Source organism: Psammomys obesus, unplaced genomic scaffold (assembly GCF_907164565.1).
Source record: "Psammomys obesus unplaced genomic scaffold, mPsaObe1.curated_primary_1811, whole genome shotgun sequence".
NCBI lineage: Eukaryota > Metazoa > Chordata > Mammalia > Rodentia > Muridae > Psammomys > Psammomys obesus.
In genome coordinates, this window is record NW_026587216.1 from 28,109,073 (window position 1) to 28,126,865 (window position 17,793).

The 17,793-nt window shown below is 37.9% G+C and overlaps 1 protein-coding gene across 4 annotated transcripts in view; it reads right to left on the minus strand.

Annotated features, from left to right (window-relative positions):
* Positions 1-17,793, minus strand: part of CUNH8orf34 (chromosome unknown C8orf34 homolog) — a 375,048-nt gene that overhangs the window by 202,118 nt on the left and 155,137 nt on the right. For 3 of the 4 annotated variants that reach the window (XM_055603373.1, XM_055603372.1, XM_055603371.1), the window contains one exon: positions 13,260-13,426. In XM_055603373.1, the coding sequence (XP_055459348.1) occupies positions 13,260-13,426 (167 nt within the window). Of the gene's footprint in view, positions 1-13,220; positions 13,427-17,793 lie in introns of those variants that run through there. The other variant, XM_055603374.1, reaches the window with a different exon arrangement.

The following is a 17,793-nucleotide window of genomic DNA, read 5'->3' on the forward strand; positions in this document are numbered from 1 at the left end:
CATATCAATGTATATGCCACAATCACAACATAACAATTAAAATCACGTGTTCACATCAACATGTACAGTAAACACCAAAAGTAACTTATTTCACAATATAAACATGACTTGGAAAATAAATGATAAAAAAAGAAATGCAATGAGAATAAACTTTCAAAGGAACAATGGTGGAAGACTCACAACTTTCCAGCTAAGATCTATCACAAAGCAAAATAAGTCAAGCCAGTGTGGTACTGGCATGGGGAAGAATTTAAAGTCTGTGCATCTCAATGAGCTCCTGACAGCACAGCCATTCTGAGGACATGAAGTTTCACACTAGATTTTATGCTAATATAGGCTTCGGGTCTGTTGAATTTTGGTGTGTGATTGTTTACAACTTCTTAACCATAAAATTTTAGTCAAAAGGAGAGAAAAACTTCTAGACCAACAAGTAAAACTGAATTTCCAGAAATAAATTTACACATTTAGGGTGAACTGATATTCAACAAAAAAATGCCACATAAATTCAATGGAAAGAAAATATATCTATTTGACAAATAGAGCTGGAACCACTGAGTTTCCATTGCAAGAAGAAAGAAGCAAACAGATGCTGTGTGCACAGCGAGCTTGATACGGAACAGTCAGAATCTTACACAAGTAAGACATGAGACTAGCAATACAAATAAAGGTGAGAGTTTATCCTTAGATATCCTGTATTGTCTATGGGTTGATGAAAGAACAGCACTCTTTCATGTAGCTCAAAGTCAAGAAGCACAGGGTCGCCAAAAAATTTCCATAATACATAAAATTGATTTACAATAAAAGTTTTAATAGAATAAATATAATAGGAAATAAAAAGAAAATATAAAAACGAAAGCAATGAATAAAATAAATAATTAAAATTTAGAAGTCTCAGATAAGTTATCAGTGGTCGTATCTTTTGTTAAATGTTAAAAATTTCTGTCTTAGCAGCCCCTCCCCTGACAACACAGAGACCTGACCTTCTTCAACTTATGTGTTAGAACGAGGGGAACTGCCAAACTTCCTTTGAGCGAAGACCTCTGACTGCCCGGAATTGGGGTTGGGGACTAGGGCCAGATCTCCACACGCACCCACGCACTGCCCGAGGGACACCCCTCTCTCATACCAGCATGTCTGGGAGCCAGACTGTCCAGGGAACCAGCCCCTCATTTCTATATACTCAGCCACAAGGCTACCCTTTCTCCCCACTGTGCCCAGCTCCCCCATTTTGAAAGTATGTGAAAAGGAAAATTTCAGAGTCGGCTGGAGCCCTTCCCCTGGCTGTGACTTTTAAACATGTAATAATGTATGGAGAAGTTGGTGTTTGAAGAATCCATGTGGCTGTGCAATTTCTGTACATTTGCAATTAGAAATATTAAAGACTTATTTGGCGAAAAAGAATTCTGTCTTAAAGGAGACAAAAATGATGTAGGTCAGAAACTTCATTTATTAATATATAAAGGAAAATTACTGAAAAATAAAGCCACGTACTTTTTTGTTAATGCAGCAGATAAATCTATTCAAAATAAGTAGCAATGTGCCTATGTGTATGTCTCTCTGTATGCATATATATGTATATATGATATATACATGTATATGTTATATGTACATATACTAAATGAATGACGAAAGAAGTAGGAATGAAGAATTATGATTAGCCTTGTATCATAAACTGCTAGGTCCATCAAGGATGTACTATTGCATAAATTAAAGGTGACTTGCCTGTAATGGAAAATTGCAAATTGTTCAGTAAATTCTAAGAAAGAAAATGACTGAAAATGTGGTAAGGAGGGGGAGAAATTGAATCATATAAATGTTCAGTTGAGAGCCTGAGCCTGGGCAGGAGAGATGGCTGAGCATGTCATAACACTTGCTGCTCTTACAGAGGACCTGGGTTCAATTCCCAGCATGCACATGATAGCTCACCGCCATCTGCGACTCCAGTTCTACTGGTCTGAAACCCTGACCTGGAATCTGCATACATAGCATGAACACAGTACACATACGTTCATGATGCAAGCAAGCCGTAAAGCATGAAGTGGATAATCTTTAACAAAAACTAAACGTGGGACAAGCAGCGTGTATATGAACAGGACTGTTGGAAACTCGGCCCTCGAGCAGCCGAGATGGGGAATTGAGAGTAGGAGGGTACCTTAGACTACCTTGAAAGTTTCAGGTCAGCTAAGACTCTATAGCGAGACCCCCTCCCCTGAAAAAAAAATCAACAATTAAAAAAACATAAAACAGCAGATAAACAGAAGACCCCAGAGCTGGAAGAGGGCAGAAGACAACAGGAATAAAAAACATTGTCAATTCATATAAAACAAACCAGAAATGGCAGCTACTAATACAATTACATCGACCATGTTTAAATTTAGGTGGCCTAAATTACACATCCTTAAACATCGAGGTTGTCAAAGTTATCATAATCAGATTATATTCTCTAAGTATTCTTCCTTGAGTAAAAAAAGATACATAATGATTAAAACACATGCATACAGAAATACAAACCAGACTGACAGCAATCTGACACGAGAGATGGTACTGTTACATCCAAGGCTGACCAAATGTCAGAGTAGCAGAAGATATCAGGGATAGAGAAAGAGGTTTAATAGTGATGAAGTGTCAATGTTTCAAAAAAATGTAACCATCCTTAATATGTATGTGCCCTACAAATCAGCATAGACATGTGCGAGGTGAAATTGGATTGAGTTCTGAAAAGTAGAAAGGAATCCGCTTGTAGTCAGAAACTTCAAAATCATAGTTTCATTTTAGGTACACCAATGTCCAGTTTAGTTTAGGCTCAGTCATGGTTTATCTCACGTAAGAATTGGTGATTTTTAGAATGAAAATGTGTGATGATATACAGGGACAATGAATGTACAGTTTTGTGAGTTGGATACATCTATGCATTGAGGTAGAAAATAGCTTCATCACCCTTGTTCTCATATTAAGTGAGACCATCACCCTCTACTCTTTTGATCTATTGACATATTGTACATGAATGTATTGATCTATTGTCCATAAGTGCATTGTAGTTAAATGAACTTAGAATGTAATCACTGGTGTCTGGTTTCATTTGCTCAAAAGCATTTGTGAATGTCTTGGGTCACTCATAGTTCTGAGGGCTTAAGTGCCCGAAGTCATAGTTCCATAAAGAGTCAGCACTCAGCACATATTCACTCAAATATCCTACCCTTCATGAGTACGTGGAGATTGTGAGGGAAATTTCTCTTCTAACAAATGCCGATACTATGTGTTCAGCTAACACTACATAAGAGTTCATTGAAAACTGATCATTTTATAAGAGTCGTAGTCCCATTGGGCTAGGCTATCAATAACATGTAGGTTTCTGGGGGGGGGGGGGAGGACAGAGCTCAGTTGATGGCAATGAAGATCAAATATATTCTTATATGCATTGATATTTTACTTCCACTTTTGCTTGGGGACTAGTATTCTATGGATACAGCACAGTCGTTGATAGAATCATCAGTGTCACACTGTCCTAATTGTTAGGGTATATCTCGACGCTATATATTATAATTACACCCATATTTTTATTTCATTTTTCATTATCTTGGTTATTGGAAATCATTATTTTCATATAATTTTCTATTTTCATGACTTATCTTCTCTGTTTTATTTCCTTCTTTTTAATTTGGATTTTTTTCTCTTCCCCCTCCCCTCTCTCTTTATATCTAATATCTTTTGATTTTAAATGTATGTTCTTAGAGATAGCTCCCTTTCTATTTCAGTTAAAATCTCCTCTCCCATTTTCATTTTCTCTTATCAAAACAAAATGAAGTAGCTCAAAGATGGTCTGGTTCTCTTATGCTAGACAAATAGAGATATAGTCTCTATCTTAAACTACAAAACATGCTTTTATCTTAGCTACCAAGATGTAGGACCCAGATGGCATCACAGTATTGTTAATGCTTTTTGAGAAGTTTCAGGTCATAAATGTCAAAAGTCCATAAAGAAAGGAAGGAAGACAAGGGTTCTTCTTTCTCTCTCTTCCTCCTCTTCACACACACACACACAGACACACACAGACACACACACACACACAATCTCTTTATAGGTTTACATATATTATAGAGTGCTGATTTCTTATTGAGGGAATTATAGAATGTTAATATTGTACTATCTGAAAAGGGATACAGCAGAGCAATTTTTGGAATTGGAAACAATTGAGTTCTTGAAGCAACTCTTGCAATGCCAAGGCTCCCATTCCCATCAAAGTCAGATTCACAGAGCTTGTGGTCCATGGCTGCACAGCCCAGCTGCTGACTTTCCACGCTACAGAACTACCAGTGACCATGACTATAAAGCATGGAGGCAGCTGGCAACAAAAGCCAGGACTTCTAAAAGAAAATCGCTTCAAGAGTTTAAGCTTTTGATGCTTTTAAAAACAGCATGAATATTCACATTGCTGAGAAGAATTGTTCAATCAAATTATCAGAAGAATTTGTGTTCCTTTATAAAACTAGTACTGATTTAAATCACCATGGTTTGTTCTAAAGCACCAGGGAAAATTAATTTCATATGTTATAAAATTTCAGAAAGTTGTCAGTATCCATTTTTTTAAAATTAATTAAAACACCAATATCAAGAAAGCAGAGCTTGTAGAAATATTTTCAAAATATATAAAGCAAACCTAGGTGTCCCTGTGGTCTCCTATTTTTTACATGAACTCAATTTCACGCACTCAAAGAAAAGAAGAAAAGAATTCACTTAAGAATTACATGAAATTTCTACAGCCCGCCAGTTGGTCGGGAATTACAGCATGAATTATTTTACTTAATCTCTACAAAACCGTGTAGAGTGTGCCTTTTCATTAACTCCCATTCTTCTAACGTCAAATCCACAGGACGTTCCTGTCCTCAGACCCCACCTTCCGGGACAGTGGTGAGGTGCTCAGCATGGCTGCCTGTGCACAGGCCCCACGGCTGCTGTTTACTCCATACTCACTGCCACTCTGGAAAAGTTAATTTCCTGAGCTTAATGTGCATTTCACCTTGCTTCACTGCTAACACACAAGGTTCATATTTTGAAACACACGTTCATTAAATGTCAGTAATTAAAATGGCCCAGTATATGCTCTCCTGGTGATGCTTGGAAAAATAAGTTTTACAGAAATTAAAATTTTAAGTAAAATCTAAGATTTTATTCTGACATGGACAAATCCACCCACACTGACAACGCACTCAGAATTTTTTTTTTTTTTTTCAGGAAGGAGCTAAGTTAAAAATATAATAGAAATTACTAATCTTCCCTGATCTACTTTAGAATAGCTTAATATACTTTTTTGTGATCTTTTACTTAAAAACTTTGCACTAATAAATAATTTAAATAATTAAAATAAATTAATGAATTCATTGTTGTTAAGGATATTTGTCTTTCTGAATTCTAGAACACATGCCTTTGGAACAGTAATACTTTCATTCTAAAAGAAATTTGCTCATAAAAACACAAAACATTTGAAATTCCCGAAAATATATGCATAGCGTATTTGCTAATGGTTTTTGAAGGAAGTTTTACTTTTCCAGAACAACTGTTTGGGTGAAATATTTGCCAAGCTTTGTGAACATCCTTTTAAGCATTCTATTTTGCTTAAGGGTTTTATTTGAAAAATGACTATCCATGTGGCTAAGCACATGATGATATGGAAATATCTGAGTAGATAAAATCAGAAGAGCTGTAACATGTCTTTCATAAGCTATTTGTTTTAACATTGAATTGCAAACAACTGCTAAGTTAGCTACAATTCATTTGTATTAACCCATAAAAATATAACAAAGTTGTGATTCAATGTTGCTTTCGACTGATTCTCATATGAAGCATAAACTTTAAATTTCAAATGACGTGAAAATAGTTACTATAGCTGAACAAATCATACTGAAAGATCACATGAGTACATCATGTGTAAGGTATTTGGAAAGGAAAAGTTTATTTCTAAAGCAACAAAACTTTAGTAGTATTTAACACTACTATAGAATTTGGTTGATTTTTCTCATTCATTGACTAAATCCTGAACCAAAACTGTTCAAGTATTTTTACAGTTGTCAAGCTAACTTGAAAGCACTATTAAATATTGTATATTTTAACGAGTTCAGTATTTGATCTGTGCAGGAACATGTAACCATGAATTACAGTTCTGGAACTTTCTGAATTTGCTCCTGTATCCCTTTTCTAGTCTTTCCCAAGCCGTGTCTGCTAGTGGGGATCTCTTCATAAGTACAAAATAGCTTTTCCCTCTGAATTGTACATTCACAGGCAAAACGTAAAGACAGTCTAGCAATCTCCTCCTTATTCTACAGGAGTCCCAGAAGTCATTGTCCCTGCTTGAATCTCCCCACTTCAAGTGAAAGACGTGGTGCAGCGAGTGGGCAAATGGCACATTTGTTTGCAAGCTTGTTTACACACTTGTTTGTAATTGCCTTTGGGGTCTCAGTACCTTGTCTCCAAGTATTTTATTGTGCTGTGAGAAACACCAGTTCTTAGTGTGTGGGGTTTTCCCACAGTTAAAGACAGCACACATATTCTTCTGTGCCCAATTATATGAAACGGACATCGGTTAGAAAACATGACTGCTGGGTAGAGTCTTTCAGAGGCCGTCTGTGGTAGGCTCCTCTCCTAACCCCTGTTTTCTCCCTCTTCACAGAGTATCAAAGCAGATGCTGAGACTCACAGCCAAACCTTGGGTAGAGTGCAGGGAATCTTATGAAACACGGGGGAGATAGATAGACTTGGAGGGGACAGGAGCTCCACAAGGAGAAAAACAGAACCAAAAAATCTGGGCCCAGGGATCGTTTCTGAGACTGATACTCCAACCAAGGACCATGTATAGAGATAACCTAGAACCTAGATGTAACCCATGGCAGCTCAGTGTCCATGTGTCTTCCCTAGTAATGGGAACAGGCACTGTCTCTGACATGAACTAAGTGGCTGGCTCTTTTATCACCTCACCCTGAGAGGAAAACAGGCTTACCAGGCCACAGAGGAAGCCTATGCAGCCAGTCCTGATGAGACATGATAGGCTAGGATCAGATGGAAGGGAGGAGGCCTCCCCTATCAATCAGTGGACTAAAGGAGGGGCATGGGAGGAGAGGAGGGAAAGAGGGTGGGATTGGGAGGGGCTGAGGGAGGAGGCCACAGCTGGGATACAAAATGAATAAATTGTAACAAATAAAAATAAATAAATAAATGCTGTGGGGGGAAAAAAAAAAAAACGTTTGGGAGAAGAGTTTTGTGAGTAAATCCATATCTTTTCTCAGTTTTCCAGTCAGCTATGATGGAAGAGGGCCATGTTACTTTCTGAGAATATCTCGTTACCCCCAAGCCTTGCCTGTGAAGTAAGAGGGCATATGGCGTGGGCGAGCACTTTACAACTAATTGCTTGAAGCTCAGAAATTAGCAAAAGATTAAAAGTCAAAACTAAAACATCAAAAATGAGACAAACTATCAAGTGGTAGCAAGGCAAGGAATTGGGGCACATGTCAGCTTCACCTCACCTTACAAACAGCTCAGGGAAAAGCCACAGCATGTGTACGAAAAACACATTAAACACTATCATTGGTAGGTGTTAAACAATTCATGTTTTAGTCTAAGTAACCTATATATGGAGCAAACCTATACACAAATAACTGGAAATGGTTCTCTGATGAATAAAGAAATTTTCACTTTGGGGTACAATTGACAGTGTGAACAATTTATCAGTGTGTTCAGAATTTGTTTGCAAAGTATTAAGTTTATTCTATTGGATCAATGCATTTTACTATTGGAATTGTTTTTTGTTTTTGTTTTTTTATAGGAAGAAAGTAAGGCATTTCTTGTCACGTGGCACACAAGTCATATCAAAGGGTGTATATGTTTTTGGTATTATGTTTATTTAAAGAGCAATCTGCACACACAATATTCATTACTATTAAATTTTAAAATTACTATAAAATTTCTGGTCTCTTTGAAAAGAAACAAAAACAAAGAATGAAGAGAATTAGGCATGGGCAGAATTTCAAAGATAAATCTAATTTAAGGAGTGTGGGTGACCCAGAAACCTCTATTTCATGATCTCTGATTTACTGCATATAACTTTTCTTTCAAGGCTCTTATGAGTCGGACAGAAGGCCTGGAATAGAATGTACAGAAGTAATGGGAACGGTGTCCTTACTTGGCAAAATCTGCTTCATGTGCTGGAGTCAAAGCTAATGAAGGGATTGTTGGATGTAGGAATGCTGAACTCTTGTTTAAAGGTGGGCCTTTGGTGATTCTCAAGCAAAGTAAACCCGGAGAATCAACACCTGTAATCCAGGCATATTTGTTCAACTCTGAACCTTGGCAAACTTTCAAACTCACCCTGTAAATGAAGGTACACACTTAGGAAGGGAGCCTGCTAAGACCGAATGAATGACTTGGGATATGGGGAGTGGCCACCTGCTTTCCCATAATATTCACAATTATCTCTAAACTCCAAAAGATCAAATGACCTTTCAAAGTTAAATGTAAGATATAACATTCCTCGTGTTGTGTGCTAACATGCTTGCCCAGCAGTTTGCCCTATGAAAGCACCTGCTGGAATATATTTTCTAAGACAGCATGCTAACGGGAAGAGGCAAGTTCAGGATCCAAGGCTGTGGAACCCACAGTGACTGTGTCTACGTGGCATTCACGCAGGCAGTGACGACTCGCACGCCAGCAGAGGTCACAACTCAGAAGCACAAACGCCAACACGGGAGTGGGCATTCTCCAGACCTTCTGGCACAGGAGAGGTATTTAACATGTGACAGCTACCTCACACAACTTCAGGATGTCCTAGGTTTTCCACTGCACTGATTGATTTAGTGAACTTGTAAAAATCTATATGCAGCTTCTCTATAAGGCTTGGATAATTGTGGTAATCGGCTGCTGAATAATTAACAGAATTTGCCAGAATATATTACATGTGAAGATAAATCCTACATGGATCGAGGCAACTTTTTTTTCAATACCTTAAAATTAACCTTCTGAGTGTTTTAATTATTATGTCTTAAAATACTCCCTTTTTGGCATATGTTAGGCATATAATGGGCACTAATTTAGATTAACTTGCTTTTATGCTATACTGAATGAATTGACATTTTTAGCAATTTCACAGGTAATATTAAAACATCCAGTGGTTTAATGTTTGAAAGACTTTAGAATTTTTTGCCTGGAGTGGTGGTGCATGCCTGTAATCCCAGCACTTGAGAGGCAGAGGCAGGAGGATTTCTGTGAGTTCGAGGCCAGGCTGGTCTACAGAGTGAATCCTGGACAACCAAGGCTACACAGAGAAACCCTACCTCAAGAAAAAAAAAAAAAAAAAAAAAAAAGGAAAAAAGAAAGAAAGTCTTTAGAATTTTTATAAAGAATCATTGTTGTGAAGAATTTTAGTTTCTTTTAAAGTGACAACTTTGTTTTCTGACAAATGAGGCTTGTGTTGATGGCCTCTTCTCAAGACTAGTTTGCTGATGTCAGTAAAGAATAAACTAGTTTTATGGCCTTTTTTAATTCTTGCCACAGTGCCAGCATCCATCACTCATCAGATGCAATGATCCATTCGTACTTACTTGTAAATATTTTAAAATTCTGTTGGAAAAAAAGCTTCCAAATTAACCAAACACCTGACAGTAAATGCTTATCTTACGAAAAGCTCATCACAATGCAGAATTGCCAAAAAAAAAAAAAAATCTCACCTTAATTAGTCCCTGTAGTAATTTTACTCTGTATTTCATTAATAAGCATTTATTTATTTGATAGGATATTGGAGCCCTAGGAACTGCATTTAGTAAGGAATAATACTTTAATTATACTATTTCTTAAATATTTAACTTAAAACAAGTTAAATAAATGTACCACAATCTTGTTTGTTTGAGGCAATGCAGAGTTAGCTTTAAATTTAAATGTATATGATTCTTAGCTAAGGTCAAAAAGTATAAGCAAGTATGATAAATGGCTTTGGCATCTCTTGATTATGATTTTTAGATAGTTCATTCGTTATCAAACCTAAGAAGGCCTAAAATATTTTATAAGTAATAGTTAGAACTAAAGTGTGTAATAAATAAAGTAGTTGTGCCTTTAGTTCAGATTTTAATGGGTATAAATCAGTATGAACTGCATAAAAAGAAGTCAAACACACGTTACTGTCATAGAATTATAACATGATGATGAAAACATGCAACATAAAGAAAATGGGATGATGTTAACACAGTTAAATGTCCTTTAACAGTTCTTCAAAATTCCTGTGAGGATAAAGGAAGAAAACAGATAGAAGTTTTTGGGAAATTCATCTTGTCTCATACCATTTTTGAAAAACTTTTGACTTTAGTACATGTTTAGGATATGTGATAATTTTCTGTAATGATTCTCTGTTATAATGACTGATTATTATGTACAGTATAATCACCAAAATCATTGAGAATGTCTTACATTTATGGTTGAGAACGGTATCCTCTATTATGAATTGGAATATGTTCTTATTCTGCATTTTGTATATCTAGAGCCAATTTCAGAGACGTCTTTTTAAAACTCCAAGTTCAAATAATGCACTCTTTGATAGCTGATATTGATTTCATAAGGAGTTATTTCTATACTATTTCTATACTATGGATTTCTTAGTAGGAGTTAAAGTAATCTTACAGAAATTAATATAAAGTGGATCCTAAAATATGTTTTTACATGCTTAATATATTTATAAATAAAACCACAGACATGATTAAACAACTATGAATATATAATCAGCATATAGTAACAACAGTACATTTCAGTAAAGACAAAAAGAACAGTAAATTTTATTTATATATACTATTTTCACTAAAAGATTACCTTTTTAAGTCAACCAATTTTATTTATGAGTAACTAATTTTTATGTTACTATTAGCTAAAATCATATATTTTACTTATTGATTCATGTATACACATTACTTTCCATGCATAATACATTTTCAGCTAATTTTACGAGAGCATAGATAATGAAAACATAAGCCCTTACAAACACATTACAACAAACTCATTCTAAAACCCAATGTAGATAGATCCCCAGAGATTGTTTAAACACCAATATCTGCTACACCTTAACAATGATTCTAAGCACTAAATTTTGATTTCACACAAGATCTCAAGGCATTAACAGATAGACGCAATCACAGACTTCTCTGCAGTCCTTTCCTAAACCACAGAAAATGCACGTGGAGTTATCTAAGGATACTACTGTGTGCATGCTTGAACGTGGCATGCTCTCACAGGGAATGCTCACCAGTTAGAGCGTAGCCTCACTTTCGGCCACCAAGGCTGACATATGTGAGATAACACAGACAAAGTCTAAAACGTCCACTGTTCTTTAGCATTCGTTTTCATTAAGCCTGCTCAAAGTGCAGGCTAAATATCTAAGAGGAGAAGAAAAATGGACGAGAACCAGTTGTTAAGGGCTCATCACGAGGCTCCTCCATGACCCAACAACCCTCCGGTCTTCAGCTTAGAAAGCTAGAAACTTCTGAGCAGTGTAGGTCAGCATGAAGTGGATCTCCTAAGAGTCCCTGGCTCATCACTTTCTCTGTCACTGGCCAGCAGGGGAGCAATTCATAGGCACAGTGATAAAAAGACCCCATATCCATGCAGACAACCTCCCAGCAGTCTAGGAGTCCACCTTCCAAGTTTCCAACCCCTCATCCTGCAGGACTGAGCAGAGGAACCAGCTTCTCCAAAGAAGCCTGCCGTGACCTCTGCCCTCACTTGTATGCTAGGAGTATGTACAACTGTTATAACTGCTATGTACAACTGTTATAACATAGGTGAAGAACATGATGGAGGTGGTGAGCTTACATTTCTAACCTGACTGCAAAAATCCTGCAAACAGAAATGGTTTTATTTTATGATGTTGGGTCAAAGTCCTCTGTAGTGGGTGAGGATGGATGAAAGTACCATGGCAACACCCAGAAGTGCTGCCACTTTAACGATTTGGACCTAGGCCAGAAGTGCTGCCACTTTAACGATTTGGACCTAGGGAAGCAAGACTTAATTGCTTAAAGGAAAACAAGGGCCAATAGTATCTAATGAAAAGTGTCATAACCTAGTCTCCTTATTTCTAGACTCAAGGTAGCTATTAGACCATTAGACGACATCTTCAACCCTGCCATCATTGACTGAATAACGGCATTATAGCTGTATGCCTAGAGACCTATCATTTATTATAGAAACCAATTCACTGGCCTCAACACTTAATTCCAAGAAATCTTGTCTAGAACTTTAAATAAAATATTTTTTCTGTGCATCCATATTCTACATGTAATTACATTGTTTCTTCTTTATTTTAGTTTAAATATAATGGAATGTGGTCATAAAAGCATACACAAATTGTTTTAATTCTCTATAATAGAATATTTAGTACCAGTCAGTTAACAATGTATCATTTTTCATGTGGGTTTCTTGCAAAAAAAACTTTATGTGCTTTGGAAAAAACAATTTTCCAGCCAGGCATACTGGTACACACTTTTAATCCCAGCACTTGAGAGGTAGAGGCAGGAAAACCTCTGAGTTTGAGGTCAGCCTGGTCTACAGAGTGAGTTCCAGGACAGCCAGGACTGAACAGAGAAATACTGTCCCCTAAAAAAAAAGTTTTTTTTCAAAGTGAGTTTCAATTAACAGTCTATATTAAGATATTTCTATTGAAATAGTATGACATACTTGAATCACTAAAAATAAAAAATAGATAAAAACTATATCTATAATATTAATGAAATTATGTGAAGGTAATGAGTCTCTGTAGACTTTGAAATCTCTGAAAAGCTTCCTACCATTTATGAAAGTCATCAAACATTAATTTACTGTCACCATCTTTCAACTCTATTTTTCTAAAGCAACCTTAATCACAGGGACTTCTCAGGAAGAGGGTGTATTTTATAGACAATAGGTGTAATCAGGAAAATAGAACAGACAGATTTTCTCTTCTTTTTTTTTTTTGTACAGTTGCACACAGAGTAAAGCTTGATAAAGTCAGCAAACAGAGTGCTGCATAGACAAAGCATACGGTACAGTGTAGGGAGTACTTCACATGCTCTCCGTGGGTCCAGCTCAGTTCTTACATGCAACTTCATAGAGCTCTAATGAAAAGAAAGCGCAGTTTAAAGAGTTCCCTTTGCCTTAGACGAAACTATTCAAAACGTTTAAAATCCCTCCATTCCGGGACACTTTTTTTTTTACAAGGTGAGAAAAGACAAGAAAGAGAAATTATTAATTTTTAAAATTACCCAGCAACTCCACTGCATCATCTTCATTATCAATGTCTTCTTCCGTTACAGATGGTGTGGGGCTGTGGATGGACTCGAAGGAATCCTGGGAAAGCATCGCAGCCAGGAGTTTCTTGTGCCGCTGCTGCTGCTGCTTTAATCCTTTAGTCTTGGGCTCCATCTTTAAGCTGAAGAAATATCAATAGGTTCGTCAGCTGTGATCGGTAATGAAAATCTACCAAACCGACACACACTCGGTGCACTACTGTGTCACACAGACATACTGCACACCACTTGTTTTCCCAGGGATAATGAAGTAACGTGTTCCTGAAACATCCCCTGATCCTCAACTCTTGCCCAGTGTTGGGGTGAAAACTCTTGCCCTCTGAAGCGCTTCTGCTGATTGCGGTCATGAGATACATGCAGTTAATAGCTTTTCTGATCCAGTAAGAGCTAGAAAGTCTAGGTTATCCTCTGATTTCTACAAGAGGATGTCAAGCAAGGCACGAGTGTTGGAGAATTGATGGCATCTTATTTAATTCACCAAAGTCGGAACTAATCCACTGCATGCACTCATATTTTGTGTTTCACCCTCCCTCTTGCCGGATGTTCCAAGAGCCCCTCTTGTCACTTCTCTGTGAGGAATTTCATTCACTCTTACCCTAGGAGACAATTGTGCTGGAGACAATTTCACTAGGTATGTAGCTTATGGTCGATTTACTTGGGATACTTCTTTTCCCTCTCATATTTTTAGATGGAAACCCCATTGCCATTCTAAGGATTGTTTCCGCACAGGCAGTTTGATATTTATCTCAGCCTGCTTTTCAGAGTCTTTCTTTGGGGGCAGAAGAGATGGCTCCACAGTTAACAGTCGCTGCTCTGGCTGAGGAGCAGGTTTCAGCGACCAGCACCTGTATGGCAGCTCACAACCATCTGCAGCTCCAGCTGCCTGGGCTCCAACACCTTCTGGCCTCTATCAGCACCAGGCACACACGTGGTGCACAGATACACATGCAGGCAAACACCAAACACATAAAACAAAAATAAAAATTTTTGTTTGAAAATACTTCTCTGATGCTGGAAGATGGTTTTTGTGTAAAATGCCTCCGGATTGTCGTACCTGTTTTTCCTCAGTTTCTAGCTGCTCGGCAAGTTTTCAGCTATCACCCTTTCTAATTCCTTTTCACCTACTCACTTTTCCCTTCCCTCTTGAAACTTAACATCGGCTCCCTTGGAGCTTTTGGCACAGGTAGATGTGACCAGCTTGATGTGAGAACTAAGCCCATGTTCCCTGCAAGAGCAGCAAATGTTCTTAATCTCTGGGCAGTATCTCCAGACCTTGTATAATATTTTTTACGTCCATTTCCTTTTGGTTGTTCAGAACAGGCCAATTCAAAAGGAACTGCTACCCCACCGTCCTGTAATCCCATCTTCTGTTATCTCTGATCTACTGTTAAGGTTACACTATTTTTATTTCTGAAAATGATTTTATTAGTGCTATAGTTCTCATGTTGTCCCTATAGTTTATGTTTATTGTTATTATTTTGAATGTTTACATGTTACCAAGGAATGTGTAATTACTTAAGAAAGCATTTTTATGATGACTGCTTTAATTCCTACCCAGGTCACTCTACTATCTGTGTTACCTCATGCAGACATTGGTTGACTTTCTGGTTCCAGGTATGAATGGTATTTTATAAAATTGTGTCCTCTTTGATTTGGCTGTTACTTTAGGACTCTGTGTGCCCTATTCAATCCTTGTAATTTAGAAAGCATTCAACCTACTGTTACCGAACTAGTTTAGAGTCTAAATAATGATTTAGATGTCAGAGCCCTTGCAGTGTTGTTACATGCTTGTTTTATATACCGTTGACGTGGCTACTGCTGATCCTCCTCGTGTCTGATGAGGGACACACCCAAGTTGTTAAACTGATGCTGCTAAGTAGATGCATCAAAGTGCAGATGAGCAAAGCACCAGAGTGTGGGGACACAAAGGCTTTCCTGTGCCCAAGCTTTATTGTCAGAGGTTCTCTTCAGTGGTGTCTGAAATGCCATCACACCTGCATGCAGATGGGAAAGGTCTAGGAGAGGGACTGTCTAATGAACAAAGAAATGAATCATGCTTAGGTTAGTGAGGCTGAGGATCTACTACCAAGTGAGGGGCTTGTCTCACGTAGTCCACTCTTGGTCACAGAAGCCAGAGGGCCTGGACACAGAAAAGCCAGGAGCCGAGAAATGCCATTTCTCATTTCAGTGAAATAAGGCACAGCTTTATCGGTTCAGAATAAAATAGAGAGTTGGATATTTGTGAAAAAAAGAAAGGGCCTAATGTTGTAATTAAGGAAAGCAGATGTGTGAACAGGGCAGGCACATGTGGCAGTTTCACTGGCAGGACCGTTGAGTCCAGGTTTTGAGCACTCACAGTTTAGAGACATTGGACAGTGTGGCAAGTGTTCTCCAACCTTTGCTGATTCCATCGCAAACCAGAAAAGGAACTGAATTTCCGAAAGGTAGAACTTTATCAAGAGTATAAAAGAGGACAAGGAAGCTGAGTCTATGCCCAGGAGACTGTTGTCAATGATGGGCTGTGACAGAGACAGATGAAGAGTGAGGAACAGGGTAGATGAACAGCCATCAGTTCACTATGAGATCCCATTCCAGTTGGGTACCGCAGAGAATGAAATAGAAGGCCAGGAGATAAGGAGGCATGAAGTTCCTGAAGTAACAGATTCCATATAATGATGGCAAGATTAAGAAATTACAGAGGGAATAAGTGTATGAAAGAGTAGAATTCAAAAATATTGAGAAAAGGAAATTAGAGGCTATGTTTGGAGCAGAACTAATTATGTTCCTGTTTTACCAGGACAGGAAGAGTACAGATAAACCATGTGATCGGGGGAAAATGACATGGGGGTTGGGTAATTATCTCTATGAGAAGATATTGGGTAAATGTAAAGAGTATGGTCTTTCTACATTATGTTTTGAAGACAGAGGTGCTACAGAAAAGGAAAAGGAGATTTCTTTAGGGAGAAGGCACTGGGCAAGGCTTGTAAGCAGAGATCATGCCTCTTTTTCTCTAGCCCCATAGCCTGAGAATGGAAGAGGTGGGAAAATGCCATGTTTCAGGCCCCAGAAAGTGCAGAGTGTCAGTGGGATGGGAAGAAAGGATGAGTGGCTCCTTCTAAGAACAATGTGTGTTCCACACTCTATCGCTTGAGTCTCTCTCTCTCTCTCTCTCTCTCTCTCTCTCTCTCCAAATCTGAAGCTAACAACCTTAGGGCTCATGGGCCTTCTAGAAGCCCTTTCCAAGAATGGATGAACAGCAAGATATTGAAGAGGAAAAAATTGACTCAAGACAGTCTGACACAGCCACCTCCCAGCATTCCGGTCTGGGGACAGAATAAAACCACGATGGGACTTGGTGACCTTTTCCTGAAATATAGACAAATATGAAGACAGGAATAATAATAATAACAGTTCCATAAAAACGAAGTAGATCAATACTGGCAAGACACACAGCAATACCTAATAGTCTTTTATCAAATTCAGGTGTTCAGACTTGGCAGTGGGAGCCTTTAACCACTGTTCCATCAATCATATCCAAAGTTTTCATCTTCAAATGTCCTTATATTGTGAATTTTGGTGTTACCTCTGCCATATAATTTTATGGATTTTCATGTTCAGAAGTGCCCAAACCTGACTATCTCTGTTTTTGAAACTTGTATACGAAAAGAGTTATTCCTCCTTCATTCCATTTTCTTACTTTTTATCCTGATTTACTGTCTATAGCACCACACAGTATAACTTGAATGTATGGCTCTCATTTGTGTATTCAACTGTTGACTATCTTTCAATGGAAGGCAACAGTTCCAGTCCTTGTGCATTGAACATCAGTCAGTAAACTTTAAAGTTTATTTCTAATTTTTAAGATTTCTATGTTGTATGTTTATATAAGTGAGTATGTACTGTGTATGTCTTTTTGCATCTGGGACAACTCACTCAGGATGATCCTTTCCAGGTCCCACCATTTACCTGCAAATTTCATGATTTCCTTATTTTTCATTGCTGAGTAACACTCCATTGTATAGATGTACCACAGTTTCTGCATCCATTCTTCAGTTGAGGGGCATCTGGGCTGTTTCCAGCTTCTGGCTATTACAAATAAAGCTGCTACAAACATGGTTGAGCAAATGTCCTTTTTGTGTACTTGCGCCTCTTTTGGGTATATGCCTAGGAGTGGTATGGCTGGATCTTGAGGAAGCGCTATTCCTAGTTGTCTGAGAAAGCGCCAGATTGATTTCCAGAGTGGTTGTACCAGTTTACATTCCCACCAGCAGTGGAGAAGGGTTCCCCTTTCTCCACAACCTCTCCAGCATGTGTTGTCCCTTGAGTTTTTCATCTTGGCCATTCTGATGGGTGTAAGGTGAAATCTCAGGGTTGTTTTGATTTGCATTTCCCTAATGGCTAATGAGGTTGAGCATTTCTTTAAGTGCTTCTCTGCCATTCGATATTCGTCTACAGAGAGTTCTCTCTTTAGCTCTGTTCCCCATTTTTT